Source organism: Sus scrofa, chromosome 13 (assembly GCF_000003025.6).
Source record: "Sus scrofa isolate TJ Tabasco breed Duroc chromosome 13, Sscrofa11.1, whole genome shotgun sequence".
NCBI lineage: Eukaryota > Metazoa > Chordata > Mammalia > Artiodactyla > Suidae > Sus > Sus scrofa.
Window position 1 is genome coordinate 206,018,711 of NC_010455.5, and position 19,999 is coordinate 206,038,709.

Sequence of the window (19,999 nt, forward strand, 5' to 3'; positions counted from 1 at the left end):
CTTTTCAGTGGCACAGACGCGCAGAAAACCTACCCTGGAGGAGCTCACTCTCCTGGACAAGGTCACAGAGCCACCTCCCCGTGGGTCACAGGCAAGGGACCTTGCACCCTGAGCATCTGCCATCACAGTCGCCGGCTCCTGGGCCAGAATCCCCTGCGTGAACCAAATTCACGGGCGTGTCTCCCGGGATAAGAAGAGGCCAGGAAAGCACAGACCCCGCCTCCGCCCGCCCGGTCCCCCTCGAGAGCCACGTGCTGGCTGGTGTCCGAGGGAGGAGCCAGCTGACTCGTGTGCCACCGGGCATCCGACCAACCAGCACGCGGACTGGGGCTGGGAGACCAACCAGCACGCGGACTGGGGCTGGGAGTTCTAGAAGGATGCATTTTAAGTGTGTAGCTGTCGCCTGCCAGATCAAGGCATAATCAGAATTGTTGGAGTTCCCTGGTGGCCCAGCAGTTAAGGATTCAGCATTGTCACTGCTGTGGCTCAGGTTCGATCTCTGGCCCGGGAACTTCCGCATGCTGCGGGAACGGCCAAAAAAAAAGAAGTGAAGGTGGAGGAGAAGCCACATGGCAGGTGCGGGAGACGCGTCGGGACCTCTTGTCCGACGGCTCCCACTGAACTGGGGACCCCGCTGGCCTGTCCCCGGACAGGTGGATCCGCAGAATGGCTTGAAACACACAGACCCCTGCTTCCTGCAGGTGGACAAGCCCCACTGCTGTGCACGTCTAGAGGGCTCCCGCTCCCAGAAGTTGTTTAGACCTCAGCCCACGGGAGGAAGAGCAAACTGGGGCCCTCTCGGCGGAACCCCGCTGTTCCTGCCTCCTCGCAGCCAGGCTGTCAGGAGGGGGAACCCGCCCTCACGTTGTGAGAAGGAAGGACCCAGCCCTCGGTGATGGGAAGGCCCCCTCTCTGCCCTGCCTCACTGCCTGCAAGGGGCAAATTGCACCTGCTGTCAGGACTGGGGTGGAAGTGGGTGCCTCCGCGGGTGGGCTCAGCCTGGGCGGCCATCTGCCAGCCTGAGCCCCCATCAGCACACCTCTGCGACCCCGGTGGGCCTGGGCAGGGGTTCCAGTGCTTCCGAAACACATCTAGGGAGTTCCCATTGTGGCTCAGCAGGTTAAGAACCTGACCAGTATCCATGAGGATGTGGGTTCGATCCCTGGCCTCGCTCCGTAGGTTAAGGATCCAGCATGGCTGCGAGCTGTGGTGTGGGTCGCAGATGTGACTTGGATCCCTCATTGCTGTGGCTGCCAGAGGAGCTCAAAGATGACAGTGATCGGGTGGCCTCTGAAAAATCTAGGGGTGCCATGAACTTGGGAGTGTGGGCAGCAAAGATGAACAGCCACAAGGACACACCTGAAAGCTTCCACAGCCCACCTGGTCCCCAAAACCGCATCTGGCTGCCCACACAAAGCAGCTCCCACCCAGAAGCATCAGGGCTCCCTGGTGGGGGCTGCCCTCTCTTCCTTCGAGTGGGGGTGAGGCGTGCCCTGTGTCACCCAGGGCCCAGCCTCCTCTGATCACAAACCAGACAAGGAGGTGACTTCTGTCTCTCGCGGGCTGAGCTGTCAGCACCTCCCAGGGCCGGCTAGAAGCCTGCAGGGCCTCCCGGTGGGTGTCTCATGCGCCCCCCACACTCACCGTCACCCAGCTGCCCAGGCCCAGACCCGGACCCGCCGCAGCATCCGCCGCGGCTGCCGTGGAAGCAGATGCACCGACGCGTCACTTCTGCTCCAAGCTGCCACACAAGGGGCACCAGATGGTTTTGTCTGCCGAGCACCTCTGCCTCTTGACTCCAATTTCACAGCAAACGTTTCAGCTGCTCGGGGCTGCCGGTGGCTGCGAAGGGGCTGGTGGGCCGGGAGTGAGGGCCACCAGGACGCCAGCCCCCCGGTCCCGGGGCCAGCATCCAGGTCAAGAGGGCACTAGCTGCTCTGGACCGTGAGACCCAGGCTGGGCACTCATGCTGCTGGCAGAGCGGGGGTGACCAGAGCAGCCGCTGGCCAGCAGCCTGGACACCAGCCCTCCCCTTGTCACGCCGGGACCCTGCGCTCCCGGGGCTGTCAGGGGCCCCTTCAAGGACCCCGTTTCCCAATGCTGGTGCCCCGTCTGCGTCTGTGCTGTCCCCTCGAGGGGACCAGCGTGTGGGACCGTCAAGGACTGTCCGCCTGGGACATCCTCCAGGTCGCCGCTGCGGGTGGTTCTAATCTCCCGAATGGGTTCTTTGATGCCCCGGAGTGTCTGCTCCCAAAGCCGCCCCGTCTTGGCCCCCCGTCGCCTCTTGGTTCTAGGGTTGGATTTGCAAAGCTTCGCCTGACTCGCAGTGTTCCCTGTTCTCAGTGTGGACCAAGGAAAGCTGGGTTTTCAGCCGCCCGGCCCGTGCGGGTCTGCTGTGGCAGCTGTAACGACACCACAGAGCGAGGGGCCTAAGTGGCCTGTTCTCACGGTCCAGAGGCTCGGACCCCGGATCGGCCGTGGGTGGGGCTGGTCCCTCCTGACGCCTCTCTCCTGGGCGTGTGGGCGGCCGACTCCTCCTGTGTCCTCACATGCGCAGCCCTCTGTGTGTCTGTGTCCCGACCTCCTCTTAGAAGGACGCCTGTCCTAGCAGATTAGGGCCCGCCCCTGTGACCCCGTGAGCCCACATGACCTCAGCTACCTCCCTAAAGGCCCTCTCCCCAAACCCAGTCACGTGAGGGTCAGGGCCTCGGCATCTTCACTTGGGGACACCGTTTGGTCCCTAAGCACCCTTTTGGGAAGAGGAGGGCACCCCCCACACACACAAGCAGAGGCTGATGGGAAGCCTGTGCCGACTCTGGGTGGTGGGTGATGGGACGGGTGGAGAGCCCAGGGGTGGGGGGCCCTGGCAGGTGGGCGTCCCAGCCCCGGGCTGCCCTCAGGCTCCCCTGCAGGCCTCCCTCCCCGGGGTTCTCGCCCAGGACCTGCTTTTTCCCAGGAAGCAGTGTCACTTTGTGAGACTCTCACCTGGAAACATCACGTCATCTTTCTTCCCTGTGGCTTAGTCAGCGGCAAAGCCCTGAGCGGTCCTTCACTAGGTGGGAACAGTGACCACAGCTCCTCTTTGGGGCGGGAAACCACATCAGCGTCGACTTGAGGGACGTTCTGTGGACGACAGCTCAGTGAGAGAAAGGGGGGCACAGCTCTCCGGAACGAGGGTCACTTTCCAGACACTGCACTGAGCACCCCGAGAAGCAGTGGCCCAGCGGGCCGGGCTGCTGAGGCGGGTCGAGGGTTCGCCAGAAAAGCCCCTCCAGGCCCCAGCCTCAGACGTGTACAGGGCTGGGTCTGCAGTGGTCGGAACTGTGTCCGAGCCTCAGACTGTGCTGTGGACCCGCTGAGCCTGTGGCCCGTGGGGACAGACAGATAAAACCATTTCCCAGGCGGTCGTTTGGGTGTAGGGTTTCTCATCTGGCCGCTGTCGCCTCCTGCAGAGAATTCCATTGACTTCTGAGCCCCGGTGCCCTTTCAAACCACCACACCTCTTGTGGGGGATCCTGAAACCCCCTAGTCCACAGGCTTTGCTCTTTAGAGCCCCTGAAGGGGAGGGCTTGCCTGGGGACGGTCCTGCAGGTGTCTCAGGGGGTGGGACTGTGGGGGGGGTGGGGCCGCCCGAGCACTTACCACCCTCCTGCTCCTGTGCCCGCAGATGCTGAGCTGCTTGGAGCACATGTACCAGGACCTGGGCCTGGTCAGGGACTTCAGCATCAACCGCATCACGCTCAAGAGGTGGCTGGTAAGCGCCAGGCCCTCCTGTGCCCTGAACACAGGCTCATTGTGTTTCTCAAGAATGCACGGTGGGCCCCTGCCTGGTGGCACTGGGCTTCCTGCAGACGGAGGAGGCCACGCAGAGTCCTGCAGGGACGTCAGCTGGCCCCTGCCTGTCCCCCAGAATTCTGCTCCTCAGCTCCTGCCCCAGGGCAGCGAGAAAACAGACGGAACTGGGGGTGGGGGCACGGTCCAGTGAGGCAGTGTATGGTAAGCAGTGCATGTGAGCAAATGTGTGTGTGCTGTGCAGGTGTGTGTGTGTGCCTGTGTGAGTATTTGTGTGTGTGTGTGCATGTGTGCTGTGGGTGTGTATGTATGTGGGATTTGTGTGTCAGTGCAGGAGCCTGCCTGCTTGAGGGGGGTGTGCTTGTGAACACGTGTCCGTGTGTATGCACGTGTGTGTGCATGTGTGGGAGAGTAGCCATGCAGGGGAGGTTGTGTGAGTGAGCGTGCGTGGGGGGGGGAGGCGCGTGTGTGAGTATGTGATGGTGTTGTGGGGGGGAGGTGCGTACGGGGAGTGTGTGTTTAGCAGCAGATTCTTCTCTTTAATCTGATATTCTCAGAACCAAATGCCAAGAGCCGGTTGAAGGTTTGAGGGTGGCTGGGAACCCGGAGCCCCCAGCCTCGCCCCAGCCTCGCCCCAGCGGGGCCCTGGGAGGCAGCCTGGAGCCAGAGTGTGCCCCCCCACCCCGGCTCTGGGCCTCGCCCTCGGGAAAGGGGGTACAGTGGGATGAGGACGGGGTGGGGAGCGGGCACTGGCCTCGGGGAAGAAGGTGCGGGCGCGTGGGCAGCGGCTGTGGCACAGGGCGGCCCCGCTGGTCTCCGCAGCTCTGCGTGCACGACAACTACCGGAACAACCCCTTCCACAACTTCCGCCACTGCTTCTGCGTCGCTCAGATGATGTACAGCATGATCTGGCTCTGCGGGCTGCAGGTGGGTCCCGGGCCCCCGGGGCAGGCGGCAGCACCCCCGCCCAGGCGCGTGGCCCCCCCACTCCCCAGACGGGCCTTGGGTGGGGCTCCTGCACCCCCCCCAGCCACAAGCAAGTGGGTGCCCCGCCCTCTTCCCCACCCCAGGCCGGGCCTGGAGGGGCATCACCCCCCGACCCCCCGCCGTCTCCCACCCAGCCCAGCCCCTCACCCACCCCACCTGCCTCTGATCCAGGAGAAGTTTTCCCAAATCGACATCTTGATCCTGATGACGGCGGCCATCTGCCACGACCTGGATCACCCCGGCTACAACAACACGTACGCACCTGCTCCTCTGCTCTCTTTCCCCTTTTAAAGGGCACCCTGGGCGTCCCCCGGGGTCTGGGGGTTAGGATGCAGCTCTTCCACTGCTGGGGCCCTGGCTCAGCCCCTGGCCTGGGAGCTGAGATCCCACATCAAGCCGCCGCCCGCCGCAGCCACAGCAAATAAGCAAATAAAGGTCACGGTGGCCCCCGAAGTGCGCGCTTCTGCTCACCCCTTGGCGACGGTCTCGCGAGCCCCCAGCGCCACCTCCTCCTCTGTAAGGCTGTTGCCCGGGGCCTGGGCCACCCAGGCAGGACCCAGGAGGTTTCCAGAGCCCCAGGGGCTTCCGCAGCCCCTGTGGTCCTGCCCCAGACCAGCAGAGGCCCCCCCCCCGGGGGGGGGACAGCGGAACCTCCCTCCTCCAAAGCAGGAGTGCTGCCCGCACACACGCAGGGTAGCCGCCCCCCACCCCGGCTCTGGGTCGCGCTCCCCCCAGGGCAGCCTCCCGGCCTCCTTCCAACAGGCACGAGGCAGAGGCTGAGACGGAGCCTCTGAGCAGCAGAAGGGGTGCAGGCAGCGGGGGCCGGGGAGGGCAGGCCAGGGGCGGGAGGGGGACCCGGCTTTGCTGGGAGTTGATCCACTCCTGCCTCCAGGTCGAAGGCACAGAGGTCCCCCCACACATGCCCGCCAGAGTCCAGGCCCGAGCGTGGTGCTGGTTTGTGTTCACAGCAACACACCGGCGGTTCTATCAAATTTGTGCATTTGTGTATTGAACTGTATTGTGTGCGTGATGACACCAAGCACCCCCGAGAACCGGCCAGGGAGGATTCCTGCGCACCTCGCCCGCCAGGGCCACCTCCACAGCATCCGACCTGAAAATGCACCCTGTCCCCTCCCGTGTCCCGCGCACTGAAGGCTTGCTGGGCCTTGACGAGGCCGGACCACCTTCAGGAGCGAGGCAGGGGGGAGCTGGGGCTTATTGTGACACCTCGGGGTCTCTGGCGAGCGGGCAGCAGGGCCCGGGGAGTGAGTTCCCCGCACACACAAGCAGAGGGCCGTCACCCCCGCCAGCCCCGTCACTTCGGCCGCTGCCGGCACCACGCCCCCTGCCTCGCCGCCTCCAGGCAGGATGCCAAGGTTCCCTCTGCCCTGTCCTCCAACCCCAGGTACCAGATCAACGCCCGCACGGAGCTGGCTGTCCGCTACAATGATATCTCGCCCCTGGAGAACCACCACTGCGCCGTGGCCTTTCAGATCCTGGCCCAGCCCGACTGCAACATCTTCGCCAACGTGTCTCGGGACAGCTTCAGGCAGATCAGACAGGTGCGCGGGCGACTGCGCGTGGGGCCTGGGGGGCACGGGGCAGGACCAGAGAGGCGAGGCCCCTCACCCACCAGGGATCCTGGGGGGCTGGCCCTCCATCCCCGCCTCCTCCAAGGCCAGGTAGCACCCGGCAAGCATGGGGCACATGGATCCCCGATTCCCTTAACCTCTGGGGATAAGTCCTCTCCCATCTCGCAGCCCAGGAAATGAGGCTGACTCGGGGGGTTGACCGGCCCGGGCAAGTGGGATGAGTCTGTGCAGACCCCAGACCAACAGGTCTGCGGCCCCCAGCCCAGCAGAACCTCAACCACTGTCCCCAGGCCCTGCTCCTGGCCCCGGCCACCCCGGGCCTCGTCAGCCCCCCGCCCCACTTCAGAAGAGACCTTTCTGCTCCTCCAGGCACATTGGGAGCAGGGCAAGGATGCTTCCCAGGCCCCGAAAGTGACCCCTCCAGGGGGTCCCACTGAACCCAGCTCTGAGCCCCACCCTCGGACGTTCTCAGGGGAGGGAGGGTGTCAGAGTCACTGACCTCTTGGAGGAGTGAGGGGGGTTGAGTGGTAGCCACCCCCAAGCAAAAAAAAAGGCACACGCACCTCCAAATCCTAAGTATGACCTCATTTAGAAAAAGAGCCTCTGAGCTCCCTGGTGGCCTCGTGGTTAAGGACTCAGAGTTCACTGCTCTGGCGCAGTTCAATCCCTGGCCTGGGAAGTTCCATGTGCTACAGGTGCAGCCAAAAAAAAAAGAGTCTTTGTAGCTGAAATTGTTACAAGCCCTCGATAAGATTGGCTCAGATCATCCAGGAGGACCTGAAATCCAACGGCAAGTGTCCTTGTGAGGGACGCACGGAGCAGAGACACAGAAAGGAGGACAGAGGCAGAGACGGGCCTGGCCTGACCCAGCCACCGAGCGCCAGGGAGGGTCCACGAGAAACAGCAAGAGAAGGGAACAGATTGTCCCGGAGGCGTCAGGGGACACGGCCCCTGGTTGCAGGCGTGCAGCCTCCAGAACCATGAGGGGACATGCCTTCCTGCTGCTCTGTCACCGGCGCATGGCACTTCGGATGGCAGCCCTGGGACTCGTGTCCACGGCAGGAGAGGAGCCACTGAATGTGGTCCACGGGTGAAAACCCACCGTTCGATGTCTCGGTGGCCTCGCCTCAAGGCGCACCTGATAAAGCCTCCAGAGCCCAGCGCCGGGACACGCCCGCCCCTCCTGGAGAGGTGACAGCTTCACCCTATCAGAGGACCCGCTCCCTCTCGCCCGGCTTCCAGGACCTCAGCTGAACCACCCCTTCCAGACACTCTTATCTCCCCCTGATCTGCAGGCTTTCTGGCCTCCCCTCCAGGCTTTGGCACCACCCGCCTGCTCGTGCTACGTGTTGTTACACGAGCCGTGGCAAGTCTGAAGGAGGTAAAGCAGCAAATCCCGAAGAGAGGGCCCTGCATCCCCGTCTCGCCTCCCGGCTTCCCGGTGAGGAGCCCCGCCGGGAACTCGGCCTGGAGAGTCCAAGCCGCTGACCCCCCGACATGCGTGGAGTGGTCAGAGCAGCAGCCCCCCCTCCTGCGGAAGAACCCCCCTCCCCTGTGAAGGGGTCTGCCTCTGCCGCCCACCACAGGGACACCCAGGGTGGCCCAGCCCCAAACACCTTGCTGACCCTGACACGTTCTCAGGGGAAAATCCATTGTCCCAAATCTCTATCAATATTTTGTCCTTGAGTATACACATATGTATTGTCTTTCTAGGGCCACACCTGTGGTATATGGAGGTTCCCAGGCTAGGGATCCAGTCGGAGCCTGCACCACAGCCACGGCCACGCAGGATCCAAGGCGTGTCTGCGACCTACACCACGGGTCACGGCTGAACCGTGAATGTTTTGAGGGAAACTCCTCTCGGGAATAGATCCTCCACTGACCACACAATTAAATCTTACAAAGAAACCACGCAATGCAAAATGCCAGCAACGTCCCTCCAAACACATTTGAGATTATCTGTGTTGACTGATTTGAGTTCTATATTTGATGCCTGTGGTGTTATTTCCTTGACAAAGTAGAACATCACACACGGCAGAGAGGTGTGTTCTATAACCATTTGTGGGATGGACAGATGGATGGATGGATGGACAAGTGGGAGGACGATGGAGGGATGGACTAATGGATGCTTGGATGGATGGACGGATGGACAGATGGATGGATGGATGGACAAGTGGGAGGATGATGGAGGGATGGATTGATGGATGCTTGGATGGATGGATGGATGGATGGATGGATGGACAGATGGATGGATGGACGGATGGATGGACAAGTAGATGTTGGATGGATGGACAGATGGATAAATGAATGAGTGATTAGATGGATGGACAGATGGGTGGATGGATGGATGGACAGATGGGTGGATGGATGGATGGATTCATGGATGCTTGGATGGATCGATGGATGGATCGATGGATGGATGGATGGATGGACAAGTGGATGGTTGGATGGATGGACAGATGGATAAATGGGTGGTTGGATGGATGGATGGATGGACAGACAAGTAGATGGTTGGATGGATGGACAGATGGATAAATGAATGAGTGGTTAGATGGATGGATAGATGGGTGGATGGATGGATGGATGGACAAGTGGATGGTTGGATGGATGGACAGATGGATAAATGGGTGGTTGGATGGATGGATGGATGGATGGACAAGTAGATGTTGGATGGATGGACAGATGGATAAATGAATGAGTGGTTAGATGGATGGATAGATGGGTGGATGGATGGATGGATGGACAAGTGGATGGTTGGATGGATGGACAGATGGATAAATGGGTGGTTGGATGGATGGACAAGTGGATGGTTGGATGGATGGACAGATGGATAAATGGGTGGTTGGATGGATGGATGGACACGTGGGTGGATGATGGATGGATGGATTAATGGATGCATATGTGGACAGGTGCATCAATGGGTAGACAGATGATTGGGTAGATGGATGAATGGGTAGATAAATGGTCATTGATTCAAATTATGCTACTTCTCCTGAACCAATATTTGGTGAACAAGGTAATAAGAGATATGTATTTAAAAACTCACTCTGGGAGTTCCCGTCGTGGCTCAGTGATTAACGAATCCGACTAAGAACCATGAGGTTGCAGGTTTGATCCCTGGCCTTGCTCAGTGGGTTAATTTAAGGATCTGGTGTTGCCCTGAGCTGTGGTGTAGGTTGCACACGTGGCTCGGATCCACGTTGCTATGGCTGTGGTGTAGGCCGGTGGCTACAGCTCTGATTCTACCCCTAGCCTGGGAACCTCCATATGCCACGGGAGTGGCCCTAGAAAAAGGCAAAAAGAAAATATTAAAAAAAAAAAAAACTCACTCTGTCCTTGTTTACAAGTATGTTAACAGCAAAAGACTATTATAAACACATTTTTATTTTTTATTTTCATTTTTCGTCTTTTTAGGGCTGCATCCAAAGCCTATGGAAATTCCCAGGCCTGGGGGTCGAATCAGAGCTGTAGCCCCCAGCTGACGCCACAGCCACAGCAACACCAGATCTGAGCTGCGTCTGCTGCAACCACCACCACAGCTCACCAGAACGTTTAACCCACTCAGCGAGGGCAGGGATTGAACCTACGTCCTCATGTATACTAGTCGGGTTCGTTACTGCTGAGCCGTGACGGGAACTCCAAGAACGCTATTATAAATCCTGAGGCTTTGATAATTCCCAAGCAAGACACGCACATCTCATCACATAAAGATTAGGTAATAGGACAAATACTCGGGAAATCGGCTCCTGACCTCCGCCAGCAACATCTGGAAGGAACAAGCGCGTATCTGAAGGAAGCATTTGTCCTTGGCGGACACGGCGGGACTTGGCAGGAGACGGACCTCGCCGCCAAGCCTGCCCTCGGCAGGTGAATCGCCCTGGCGGATCTGGACACGCTGGCTTCTCCCAGGACACAGCACGCGCCAGGCCAGAGCCCCAGGCTGCCGCTCGCCAGCTGGGCCTGGGCAGGTGCCTCAGCCTCCTCCCGGCTCGGCGTCTTTATAAAGACGAGGGCAGGGATTCTGAGACCCGCGCCAGGCGTTGCCCGAGGCCTCGCGCGCCGAGGGCGCTGCACACGGGGGGCACTGCCCACGGGGGCGCCCGGAGCACCTGCGGCCGGCCCGTGTGAGTAACGCTCTGCTCCTCCACCCAGGGCATGATCACGTTGATCTTGGCCACGGACATGGCGAGGCACGCAGAGATCATGGACTCTTTCAAAGAAAAGATGGAGGACTTCGACTACAGCAACGAGGAGCATCTCACGCTGGTGAGGGCCGGTGCTCTCGGGGGGGCTGGCGAGGGGCCCCGTCCTCCAGCGCAGACCGGAACCCAGGCCGCCTCACCTTGTGGGTGGTGGCAGGAGAGCCGGTTTGCAAAGTCCCAGCTTCTCGGGGAAGCCCCCCCACCCCCCGCCATGGGGCCCCAGTTCCTGGATTCCTCCACTGTGCTCGGATTTGAGGGTGAAAGTGGGGGACAGCAGCCCAGTGTGCAGAGCTCAGGCTGACACGGGGGGGTGCCAGGCTTGGGAGCAGAGGGCACAGACCATAGCATCTGTGTGACAGAGCCCCCTCTGTGCTGGGGGGCTCGAGGGGGACGCCGTCTGGGTCAGGACTGTGGTTCCCACTCCTGTCTCAGCTGGTTCAGGATGTGGGGTGTCGAAGCTGCTGGGCACCCTCCTGCTTTTACACGGGGGTCCCCTTCGCCCTGGGCTTCTAACCACCTCTTCAGGGCTCGAGGTCCCAGCACACGCCACTCCATGAGTCTCTTCTCACTACCTTCTGAACCCCTGCCTCCTGACCACTCCGGCTCTCAATATTTTTTACTTATTCTCAACCTTAAGAAGAAACTTTGTGGCGCAGTGGTTAACAGATCCGACTAGGAACCATGAGGTTGCGGGTTCAGTCCCTGCCCTTGCTCAGTGGGTTAACGATCCAGCGTTGCCGTGAGCTGTGGTGTAGGTCGCAGGCACGGCTCAGATCCTGCGTTGCTGTGGCTCTGGTGTAGGCTGGCAGTTGTAGCTCCGATTGGACTCCTAGCCTGGGAACCTCCATATGCTGCAGGAGTGGCCCTAGAAAAGGCAAAAAGACAAAAAAGAAAAAGAAACTTCACGGAGTTTCCACTGTGGCTCAGTAGTAAGGAACCCAGCTAGTAGCCATGAAGATGCGGGTTCAGTCCCCGGCCTCGCTCAGTGGGTTAAGGTTCCAGCATTGCCATGAGCTGTGGTGTAGGTCACAGATTCGGATCGGATCCTGCGTTGTTGCGTCTGTGGTGTAGGCCGGCAGCTGTAGCTCGGATTCGACCCTTAGCCTGGGAACCTCCATATGCCGCGAGTGCAGCCCTAAAAAAAAAAAAAAAAGACTTGTGAACTTTGCAGTGTGTGGTCTGTGTGACTAAGGTCCATTTCGGGGGACTTTCCTGCTGCGTAAGCCTCTCCAGAAGAGATTCTGACCGTTGGGGTGCGGTGCTGTCCTGCTCTGCCCAGCACGGCCGAGGGGCCTAGATGCCGGCCGTAGGGCTGCCCGCTGCAGAAAGAGACGATCTGCCCTCGGTGGTGGCAGGGGGAGGGGGTACCAAGCCCCAGTCCCCTCCCCCAGCCCTGCGTATCCTCTGTCCCCTCCCGTCGGGGACGCCACGTGCAGGCCCCGACTGCAGCGTGGCGTCTTCTTCCAGCTGAAGATGATTCTGATAAAATGCTGCGATATCTCCAACGAGGTCCGGCCGACGGAGGTCGCGGAGCCCTGGGTGGACTGTTTGCTGGAGGAGTATTTCATGCAGGTAAGAACAGGGCACGGCAGCCACACCTCCTGTGGTTCTTCAGCCCCTTCCCTGGGCTCGTGTTCGAAGCCCACCCAGGTGGCTGGTGTCACCAGCTTCCGGAAGCCTTCACAGCAGGTGCACGTCGGCAACACACTGGACTGTAATTTGAGACACAACCACCAGGAACAGCTAAAGTCAAACTGCTACCACGCCAGTGCCTCTGTTACCAGTAATTAAAGCCCCGAAGGGGGCCCGCAGGTCCGGCACAGGTGGCAGGGCAGGGAGCCCCCGAGGGCCGGTGAGACAAGCAGGCCGGCCTGAGTCGTAGCCGGGAAGCTCTGGGACAGGAAGCAAAGGCTGGAAGGGACCAAAAGCCTTTCCCACTGCAGCCCAGGGAGCCTGGGGAGCGGGGCTGGGGGTCTGCTGCTGCTCTGCGGCCGTGGGTCCCTCGGCACCACCCTGCAGGTCCAGCGGGCACCTGGTCGGCATTCAGGGTGTCCCCATCTCCCCACGTGGTCACTCCTAGGTGTGGCGTCGGTGGCTCCATCGGCCTCTGCGCTGTTTTTCTCTTCCTCTGGGAACAGCGGTCCTCGAAGCTCCCGGATTCCAGGGCCGTTTCCTTCTTTAACGCCGTGTCTGCTGCCCCCCGCAGAGCGACCGCGAGAAGTCGGAGGGCCTTCCCGTGGCCCCTTTCATGGACCGGGACAAAGTGACCAAAGCCACGGCCCAGATCGGGTTCATCAAGTTCGTCCTGATCCCGATGTTTGAGATGGTGACCAAGGTGAGTGGCCATCACCACGAGCTGATGACCCGACAGTGAGAGGCACCCGTGTGTGCGTGTACCCACCCACACCCACACGCACCCTCACACGTGTGCTGGGGCCGCCCACTCCCCACCCCCCTTACCGCGTCTTTGGTGAGCACGACGCCCATCGACCGAGTCCACCTGTCCTCTCCCAGCTGTTCCCTGTGGTCCAGGAGCTGATGCTGCAGCCCCTGTGGGAGTCCAGAGACCGCTACGAGGAGCTGAAGCAAATGGACGACGCCTTGCAGGAGGTGAGCGCCGGCAAGGACGCGGGTGTCCCTGGCCCCACGCAGCCCGGCTGCACCTCGGAGGGGGCCCTCTGGAGGGAGCCCGTCCAGCCCTCTGCGCACCCAGGCCACGTCGAGGGAGGGCCTGCCCTCGGGGAGCCACGCCGCAGGGAACCCACCGAGCGAGGGTGCACCTGCCGCCTGGACCGCAGGGCATCGCAGCCGGGTGGCCGCCCTGCCCCACAGGACCCCTCCTCTCCCCTCCCGGGCTGACCTTGTTCAAAGGGAGGGGGTGGAAGAGACGCGCCCCAGCGGGAAAAGCCACCACCACGACCTGGCCACGGGCCTCACGTGGCAGCTTGGCGCCTCGGGGTCAGGAGCGCGCGTGTGGTCCAGGTTGCTGTCGGGATGGACCCTGAGTTTCAGGGACGGTGAGGTTCACAGGCTCAGAGCCGCGGGAGAGGTTTTCTGCAAAGCCCCGGGAGCTGGTCTGGACAAGTCGGGGCTCCCTGCCTCGGGGGCCCCCACAGACCGTCCCCGAGTGGCCACCCCTCGGCCAGCCCTCCCACCCTCTCTCAGGTCCCCGATGCAGGTGGAACCGCCTCCCCGCCGCCTCGTGCTGTGTCCCCGTCTGACGGTGGCCAGCCTACCCCCCCTCCACCCCAGGGCCCTGCCCCATCATTGGTCCTTCACGCTCGCTGTGGGCAGGGCCCCCCACCCTGTCTCCGTGGACCTGCTGAGCCTCCGAGCGGCTCTCGCTCCCTCAACCTCCTTTGTATGACGCTGGGTCCGTTGTGGTGTCAGTAAACACTCACGGGTCCAGCCCCGTTCAGGGGTGACAGATTTCTCTAGCTGGATTCTTCTAGAAGGTCACAGGCAGGTCCTAAAACCCCAGAAGCCTAAGAGCAAATGATGCAGAGAACAGATGTAAGAGGAGGTGTCCCTGCCGAGGCCCCCAACGGGGGCTATGGGGACCTGACCCCCCCAGGCCGGCTGCCCGTCATCCCCGCCAAGGCCTGAGTCTCCAGGCTCCAGACTGGCCACCCAGGGCGCCACTCGGACCCTCTCCAGAAAAGACAGACCCACAAAAGAAGTGAAAGGTGGGATTCCCGTCATGGCTCAGTTGTAACAAGCCCGACTAGGATCCATGAGGACACAGGTTCAATCCCTGGCCTTGCTCAGTGGGTTAAGGATCCGGCATTGCCGTGAGCTGTGGTATAGGTTGAAGATGCGGCTCGGATCTGGCGTTGCTGTGGCTGTGGTGTAGGCCGGCAGCTGCAGCTCCCATTCAACCCCTAGCCTGGGAACTTCCATGGGCTGCAGGTGTGGCCCTAAAAAGACAAAAAGAAGGGAAAGGGCTGCACCTGCCACCGCCAGTGCACTGGGGCCATGTGCCAGTGCTGTCCACACGCAGACAATGGCCACAGGCGCTGAGGCCCCAACCGCAGGGAGGTGGCTCCTGCAGAGCCGTGTCTGGGGGCTGTGGCATGTCGGCCCCCACATCGTAGATCCGGTCTCACCACACATCTCCGCATCCTCAGTCTGGAAGCTCTTAGACGAGCCGTCACCCCCTGTCTCCTGGAGCCTGATTTTTGCCTCCTTTCCACTCTGTCCTGCCCGTAGCAGAAAGCTGAGAGCCTGACCTCGGGGGGCACCAAGTCCAGAGAGAAGAGCATAGACGTGAAGGGCGCCGAAGGTAAAGCTCTTCTAACCGCGTCTCCACGCGCGTGGTAGTGCCGACCGAAGCGGCACGGGCCGGGAGGGAGGAGACCTGAACGCCGGGCGGTTTTAAATAAATGGAACTTCTCCCGTAAAGCGTTAGCATGTGGCTCTGAAAGAAGGGGCACGTGCTGCTGTTTCTAACAGAAAAAGATTAGTGATTAGCCCAGGTGCCCTTACAAGGGGAAGGACTTTCTAGAGGCTTGTCAGTTTTTAAGAGTTGCCACTGTGGCTCAGCAGGTGAAGGACCCGACGTGGCCTCTGTGGGTTTGATCCCTGGCCTCGCTCAGGGGGTTAGAGGCCAGTGTTGCCACAAGCTGCAGCCGCAGGTGCAGCTCAGACCCGTCATTGCCGTGGCTGTGGCGTGGGTCGCAGGTGCAAGTCCGATTCGACCTGGGAATGTCCATATGCTGCAGGTGCAGCCGTCAAGAGGAAATAGAAAGGAAAAAATACTAATATTTTCAAAAATAAAAGCTTTTCCGTTTTCAAAAATCAGGTAGTTAAGGAGTTCCTGCTGTGGCTCAGTGGGTTAAGGGTCCACCATTGTGTCTGCAGTGGCTCAGGTCGCTGTGGAGACAAGGGTTCTATCCCTGGCCCAGGACAGTAGGTTAAGGATCCAGCATTGTTGAAGCTTCAGCCTAGGTGGAAGCTTCAGCTGGGATTCGATCCCTGGCCCAGGAACTTCCATACGCTGCAGGTGCGGCTAGTAAATAAATAAGGTTTTTGCCTATGTCACTCCAAGCACGGCCTGTGCACCGTGGGTCCTGGCCCGTCCCTCCATCCAGGTAGAAGACAGACAGCCCGCTGGGCGGGCTTCTGGGTGGCACGGTCACAGCACATCGGTGGTGAGGATTGTTTGGGAGTCTCTGTGACAAAGCCCTCAGGGCACAAGGGCGGGTTTGGCTTGTGGAGGAGGGTGCGGGCCAGCCTCCCACAGTCCCCACTCTGAGCCCCAGCTTTGCTCATTACGAGCTGAGCGACCTGCACAGGTGGCTCAACCTCTCTGAGCCGCAGAGCCACAGTCTCTGAGCGATGTTTGGCGATTCAATGGGCCGAGTTCTGGGGCAAAAGAAGTGCCCGTGGTCTGTGTGGGATCCCGCGACTTTTGTGAGATGGCCCGCACACTTCCAATGCCACAAACGCGAGCCAGCCGTCTCTCCTTCTCCGAGCAGACTGCGCCTGAAGGGAGCGGAGCTGCGGGCTGCTGTCCCGGACCCGGCCGGCTGAGCTTCGGATCCCGCCTGCACGGGAAAGTGGTTCTGAGCACCCACGCCATGAGCGCACGTTTTCTAAGAGCCGTTTTATTCCCTGATACAAACAAAAGGACTTCCCAATGCTGTACAGAATTTTTATTTTTAAACCGTCTTTTAAATAATATATTCTTATACAGAAATGGGTGCTGTACGTTTTCTTGGGTGGAGCCGAGTATCCCGGGGTGCTTCTGATAAACCACAGGCATCTCCCGGGTCCTCACGTGGGGACAAGGACACTCTGTCCTTCTCATCCGGGTGTCCTGAAGCCATGGCCGAGGGCTGTGATGGGCGCCCCATGGGATCCAGCATTAAGTGTCAGGCCGGTGCCCGGAGCGTGAGGACACGCCGGCCTGTTTGGGAGCCGCGAGGGGACACGAGGCTGTGCTCGGGGACCTGGGGCCAGAGGCGGCTCGTAGGGCTGCAGGTGCTGTGAGCCCACGCAGTCCACGCGGGGTTTCCGGGGTGGAAATTCCACATCCCATCAGCAGCCGGGAAAAGGAGCCGCATCTACACAGCACAGCTCAGGGTCTCTGTCCCAGGGGACGAAGCCCCGCCCCTCTTCCTGTGTCTTAGGGACAAGCACTGGGAACATTCTGGGGGCCCCACACCCTCGAGGGGAGAGCCCGCCCCCGCCTAGTTCGCAGGTGAGCTTCACGAGGCCACACAGGCCTGAGCTCTCACGCGGGACCCCTCCCCACGCGTGTGTTCTCAGCGTTTGCAGGGCCGCGGGCGCCATCCCTGCCCCGCCCCCGCCAAGCATCTGCTCGAAGCCCAGACTTTAAAAGCCATCGGCCTAACCTGAGCTCCTTGGGCGTCGACGGCCTGTTGGTCCCCTTCCCTGGGAGCGCCCTTCCGTCTCGGTGAACATTCCAGAACATCGCATCCCACCTTTGCGTGGTTTGAGCGGAGAAACCTTCCCTCTGGTCTTGAATCAGTTCCACAGGGAGACGGCCCTGGGTCCTCGTCTCTGGGTTGGTTCTGCTTTTCATTGTAATCCTGCTGAAGCCAATACCCCCTGCAGCTGTGGCCACACGGCAGCCCAAACTCTGCGGGGGTGTAGACACGGACGCCTTTTGGCCGCGAGACGTCCTGCTCTCTCACCTGCCCTCCGATCCCTGGGCACTTCAACGGGTGCCTTTTACCCGCCGAGTGACGCCGAACGCCTCCCTCAGCAAACTCTGCCCCCATCAGGTTTCACACTGTGACAGTTTAATGTTCGCGTACACCCGTGATTCACACGCATGTAGACACGCAGTCACACAGAGGTCCACGCAGGCACACACATAATTGCCTACACAGGGACACATGTCCACATATGCTATGCACACACTTACGTATGCAGGCAGCCACACGTGTACGTGCATCCACACACACGCACACACAGGTGTGCACACATATACCCAATCACGCAGCTATGCCCGCCCCCGCCGTCTCGGGCTGGACCCCAGGCACCTCCCGTGGACGCCTCCATCCGCGTGTCCGGGCCAGGGTGACCATCTCGGCCTGATGGCATCTTTAGGCAAATCACACAGAAAAATCAGTTCAACGCGAGGGTCGGATGAACTCTAAGCGCACAGGGTTTGTAGCCCCAGATACACAGCCTTCTGGGGACTGTCGGCTGGCAGTGGCCTCTGGCAGAGGAGAGCAGCTGCCCACCTGGCCGGGCCTGCCTCGCCCAGTTGTGGCCGCAGGAAATGCCACGTCCCTCCTTGCCCCCCGGGGCCGCGGTGGCGCTGGTCCCCTCCTCCACCCGGGGCCGGGCTGAAGCGGTGGCAACGCCCAGACAAGAAGGCGTCGCGCTGTCTTTCTGCTCCTCCAGTGTTGCCAAGAGGGGAGATGCTAAAGTTTAAATCGAAAGACCACAACTGTCCAGGGGCGGATGAAATCACTGCTCTGGCTGTTCTCCACCAGGAGCCGAGAGGGCCTGGCAAGGAGGCGGAGTTCGAACCCCCATGTCTGTGGGCAAGTGTTCCCAGCTTCCCGCTGGGCTTCCCACCTGCCCCCGAGGTGGGGGGGTGTTGGGGGGGGGAGCAGGTGCCACAGAGGAGCCTGGGGTGGGAGCCAGGTCCTACAGGGATGAGGCCCCTTTCGCAGCTAAACCGTGTCCCCGAATTTCGCCCTCAGCGCCTCCGAGTGTGACGTCCTTGGAGGCAGGTCTTCAAAGAGGTAAGTGCATTCAAGTGAGGTCACGGCGGGGGCGAGGGGCCCTGGTCCCCAGAGAGGGGCCGTGTGAGCGCTCGGGGACACGTCCAGGAGCAGGGCCTTGGTGGGGACCAGCCCTGCCCGCCCCGGATCCGATGGCCCCAACGCCAGCCTGGAAGAGCACAAGTCCTGTATCTGAGCCCCAGCCTTGGGGGGCTTTGTGAGGGCCGCCCCGGGACCCTCACGCAGCCCCCCTCCCATGTACTGGGGCGGCCGGCACAGCCTGGTGCTCAGGGCAGATAAGCTGGTTCTGGAGACACCAGGACGGCCGCAGGTGCATGGCCACCCGCCTCTCTCCGGGCGCCGCTTGTCCCGGGAGCCGGGCCTTTCCGCACGGGCAGCCTCCCTGGACGGAGGCATCAGTCACGGCCCCGGGAACAGCCTGCGGTTCTCCCAGCACCGTGGGCCCGGGAGCCGGAGCAAGGCCAGGGAGGTCAGAGCCGCCACCTCTCGTCCGGCGAGGCCTCGGGGAGGCTTCACTCCTTGGGAAACCTGAGGCTCGAGCAGACATGGTCAGAGGAAGGAGGCCCTTCGGAAGCGCCCAGAGGTCAAGGCCACGTCCACCCCACTGGGCCTTCCGCCCAAGCACCCCTGACTCAGCCGGAGCCTCAGCACCTCAGCTGCGAGGCCGAGTGAGGATTCTGGCCGAAACGGGGCGGGGGGCAGTCTTCTTTTTCCTGTAGTTTCCAATTTTTCTATAAACTGCTTTTACTTTTCTAAGTAGAATAGATTTTAAAATGTTATTTTATTTATAAAATGCAGTCGGGGAAAGACATGACTTTCTGGCGGGCTCTTGGCGCCCAACCGGGGCGGTAACTGACCAGCCTTCCCTGTGTCCTTAAACCCCACACACAGCCCAGTGCCCCCCGCCCGCTGCCCGCTGCCCACAACAACCCCAAGGAGTGGCTGTGGCTCTGGCGTAGGCCGGCGGCTACAGCTCCGATTGGACCCCTAGCCTGGGAACCTCCATGTGCCGCGGGGGCGGCCCAAGAAATAGCAACAACAACAACAACAAAAGACAAAAAGACAAAAAAAAAAAAAAAAAAAAGGAAAGATGGCCAGCGTCCCTGCTTGGCACCACGTTCAGACCTGGCGGTGAACGGGGTAAAAACAACATTTGGCTTTGTTAAAAAACAAAGCGACAGGTGTGAGGAGCGGGGGGCGGAGGCAGATGCGGTCCCTCATTGGGCAGCGAGGCTCCTGTCCAACCTGCGGCAATGAGAACGCGGGACTCATTTATGCTGTTTTCCTTATAAATAATTTTACAAAAAGTTCAAAATGCATTGGACGGGCCAACTGGCAGGTAACAAGATGTTGGGTGACAGCGGCAGGCTGGCCACTCTGCCTGTTCTCGTGGCCACAGGGATGCCCAGCGGCGCCTGCCTCTGACACAGCCACGCGGGTTCCACGGGCGCTGATCCCCTGGGGGCTGCGTTTGCTGCGGGACGCGCAGCTCCCACTGCCACGGAAACACCTGGAGCTGCCTGGGCCGAGGCTGCCTGCGACCGATGTGTGCGCTGCGCCGGCCAGTTTACCAGCTGGGAAGGAGCCAGGCAGAAACAGTTATCTGTTGATGTATCGCCCGCTCCCCTCGGACGAGCCCATCCATCCTGAGTGGAAACATGGGCGGCTTCCAGAAGCCCCAGCCGGCCATGCCAGGGTGCGC

General features: G+C 60.9%; 1 protein-coding gene and 1 long non-coding RNA gene across 7 annotated transcripts in view; one reads left to right on the plus strand and one right to left on the minus strand.

Annotated features, from left to right (window-relative positions):
- The window catches only part of PDE9A (phosphodiesterase 9A), a 96,640-nt gene extending 80,369 nt beyond the window's left edge, over positions 1-16,271 (plus strand). For 4 of the 6 annotated variants that reach the window (XM_013981289.2, XM_013981287.2, XM_021071038.1 and 1 more), the window contains exons 7-16: positions 3,668-3,754; positions 4,615-4,719; positions 4,951-5,033; positions 6,185-6,341; positions 10,524-10,637; positions 12,041-12,145; positions 12,780-12,908; positions 13,088-13,183; positions 14,783-14,855; positions 16,051-16,266. In XM_013981289.2, coding sequence (XP_013836743.1) covers positions 3,668-3,754; positions 4,615-4,719; positions 4,951-5,033; positions 6,185-6,341; positions 10,524-10,637; positions 12,041-12,145; positions 12,780-12,908; positions 13,088-13,183; positions 14,783-14,855; positions 16,051-16,061 — 960 coding nt within the window. In that variant the 3' untranslated portion in view covers positions 16,062-16,266. Of the gene's footprint in view, positions 1-3,667; positions 3,755-4,614; positions 4,720-4,950; positions 5,034-6,184; positions 6,342-10,523; positions 10,638-12,040; positions 12,146-12,779; positions 12,909-13,087; positions 13,184-14,782; positions 14,856-16,050 lie in introns of all 6 variants that reach the window. The other 2 variants (XM_013981283.2, XM_005654079.2) reach the window with 2 other exon arrangements.
- LOC110256496 lies at positions 16,213-19,325 on the minus strand. Its single transcript, XR_002338087.1, has 2 exons — positions 16,930-19,325; positions 16,213-16,481 (listed from the first exon to the last, which is right to left on the minus strand). It is a non-coding gene; the product is annotated as an uncharacterized LOC110256496 (long non-coding RNA).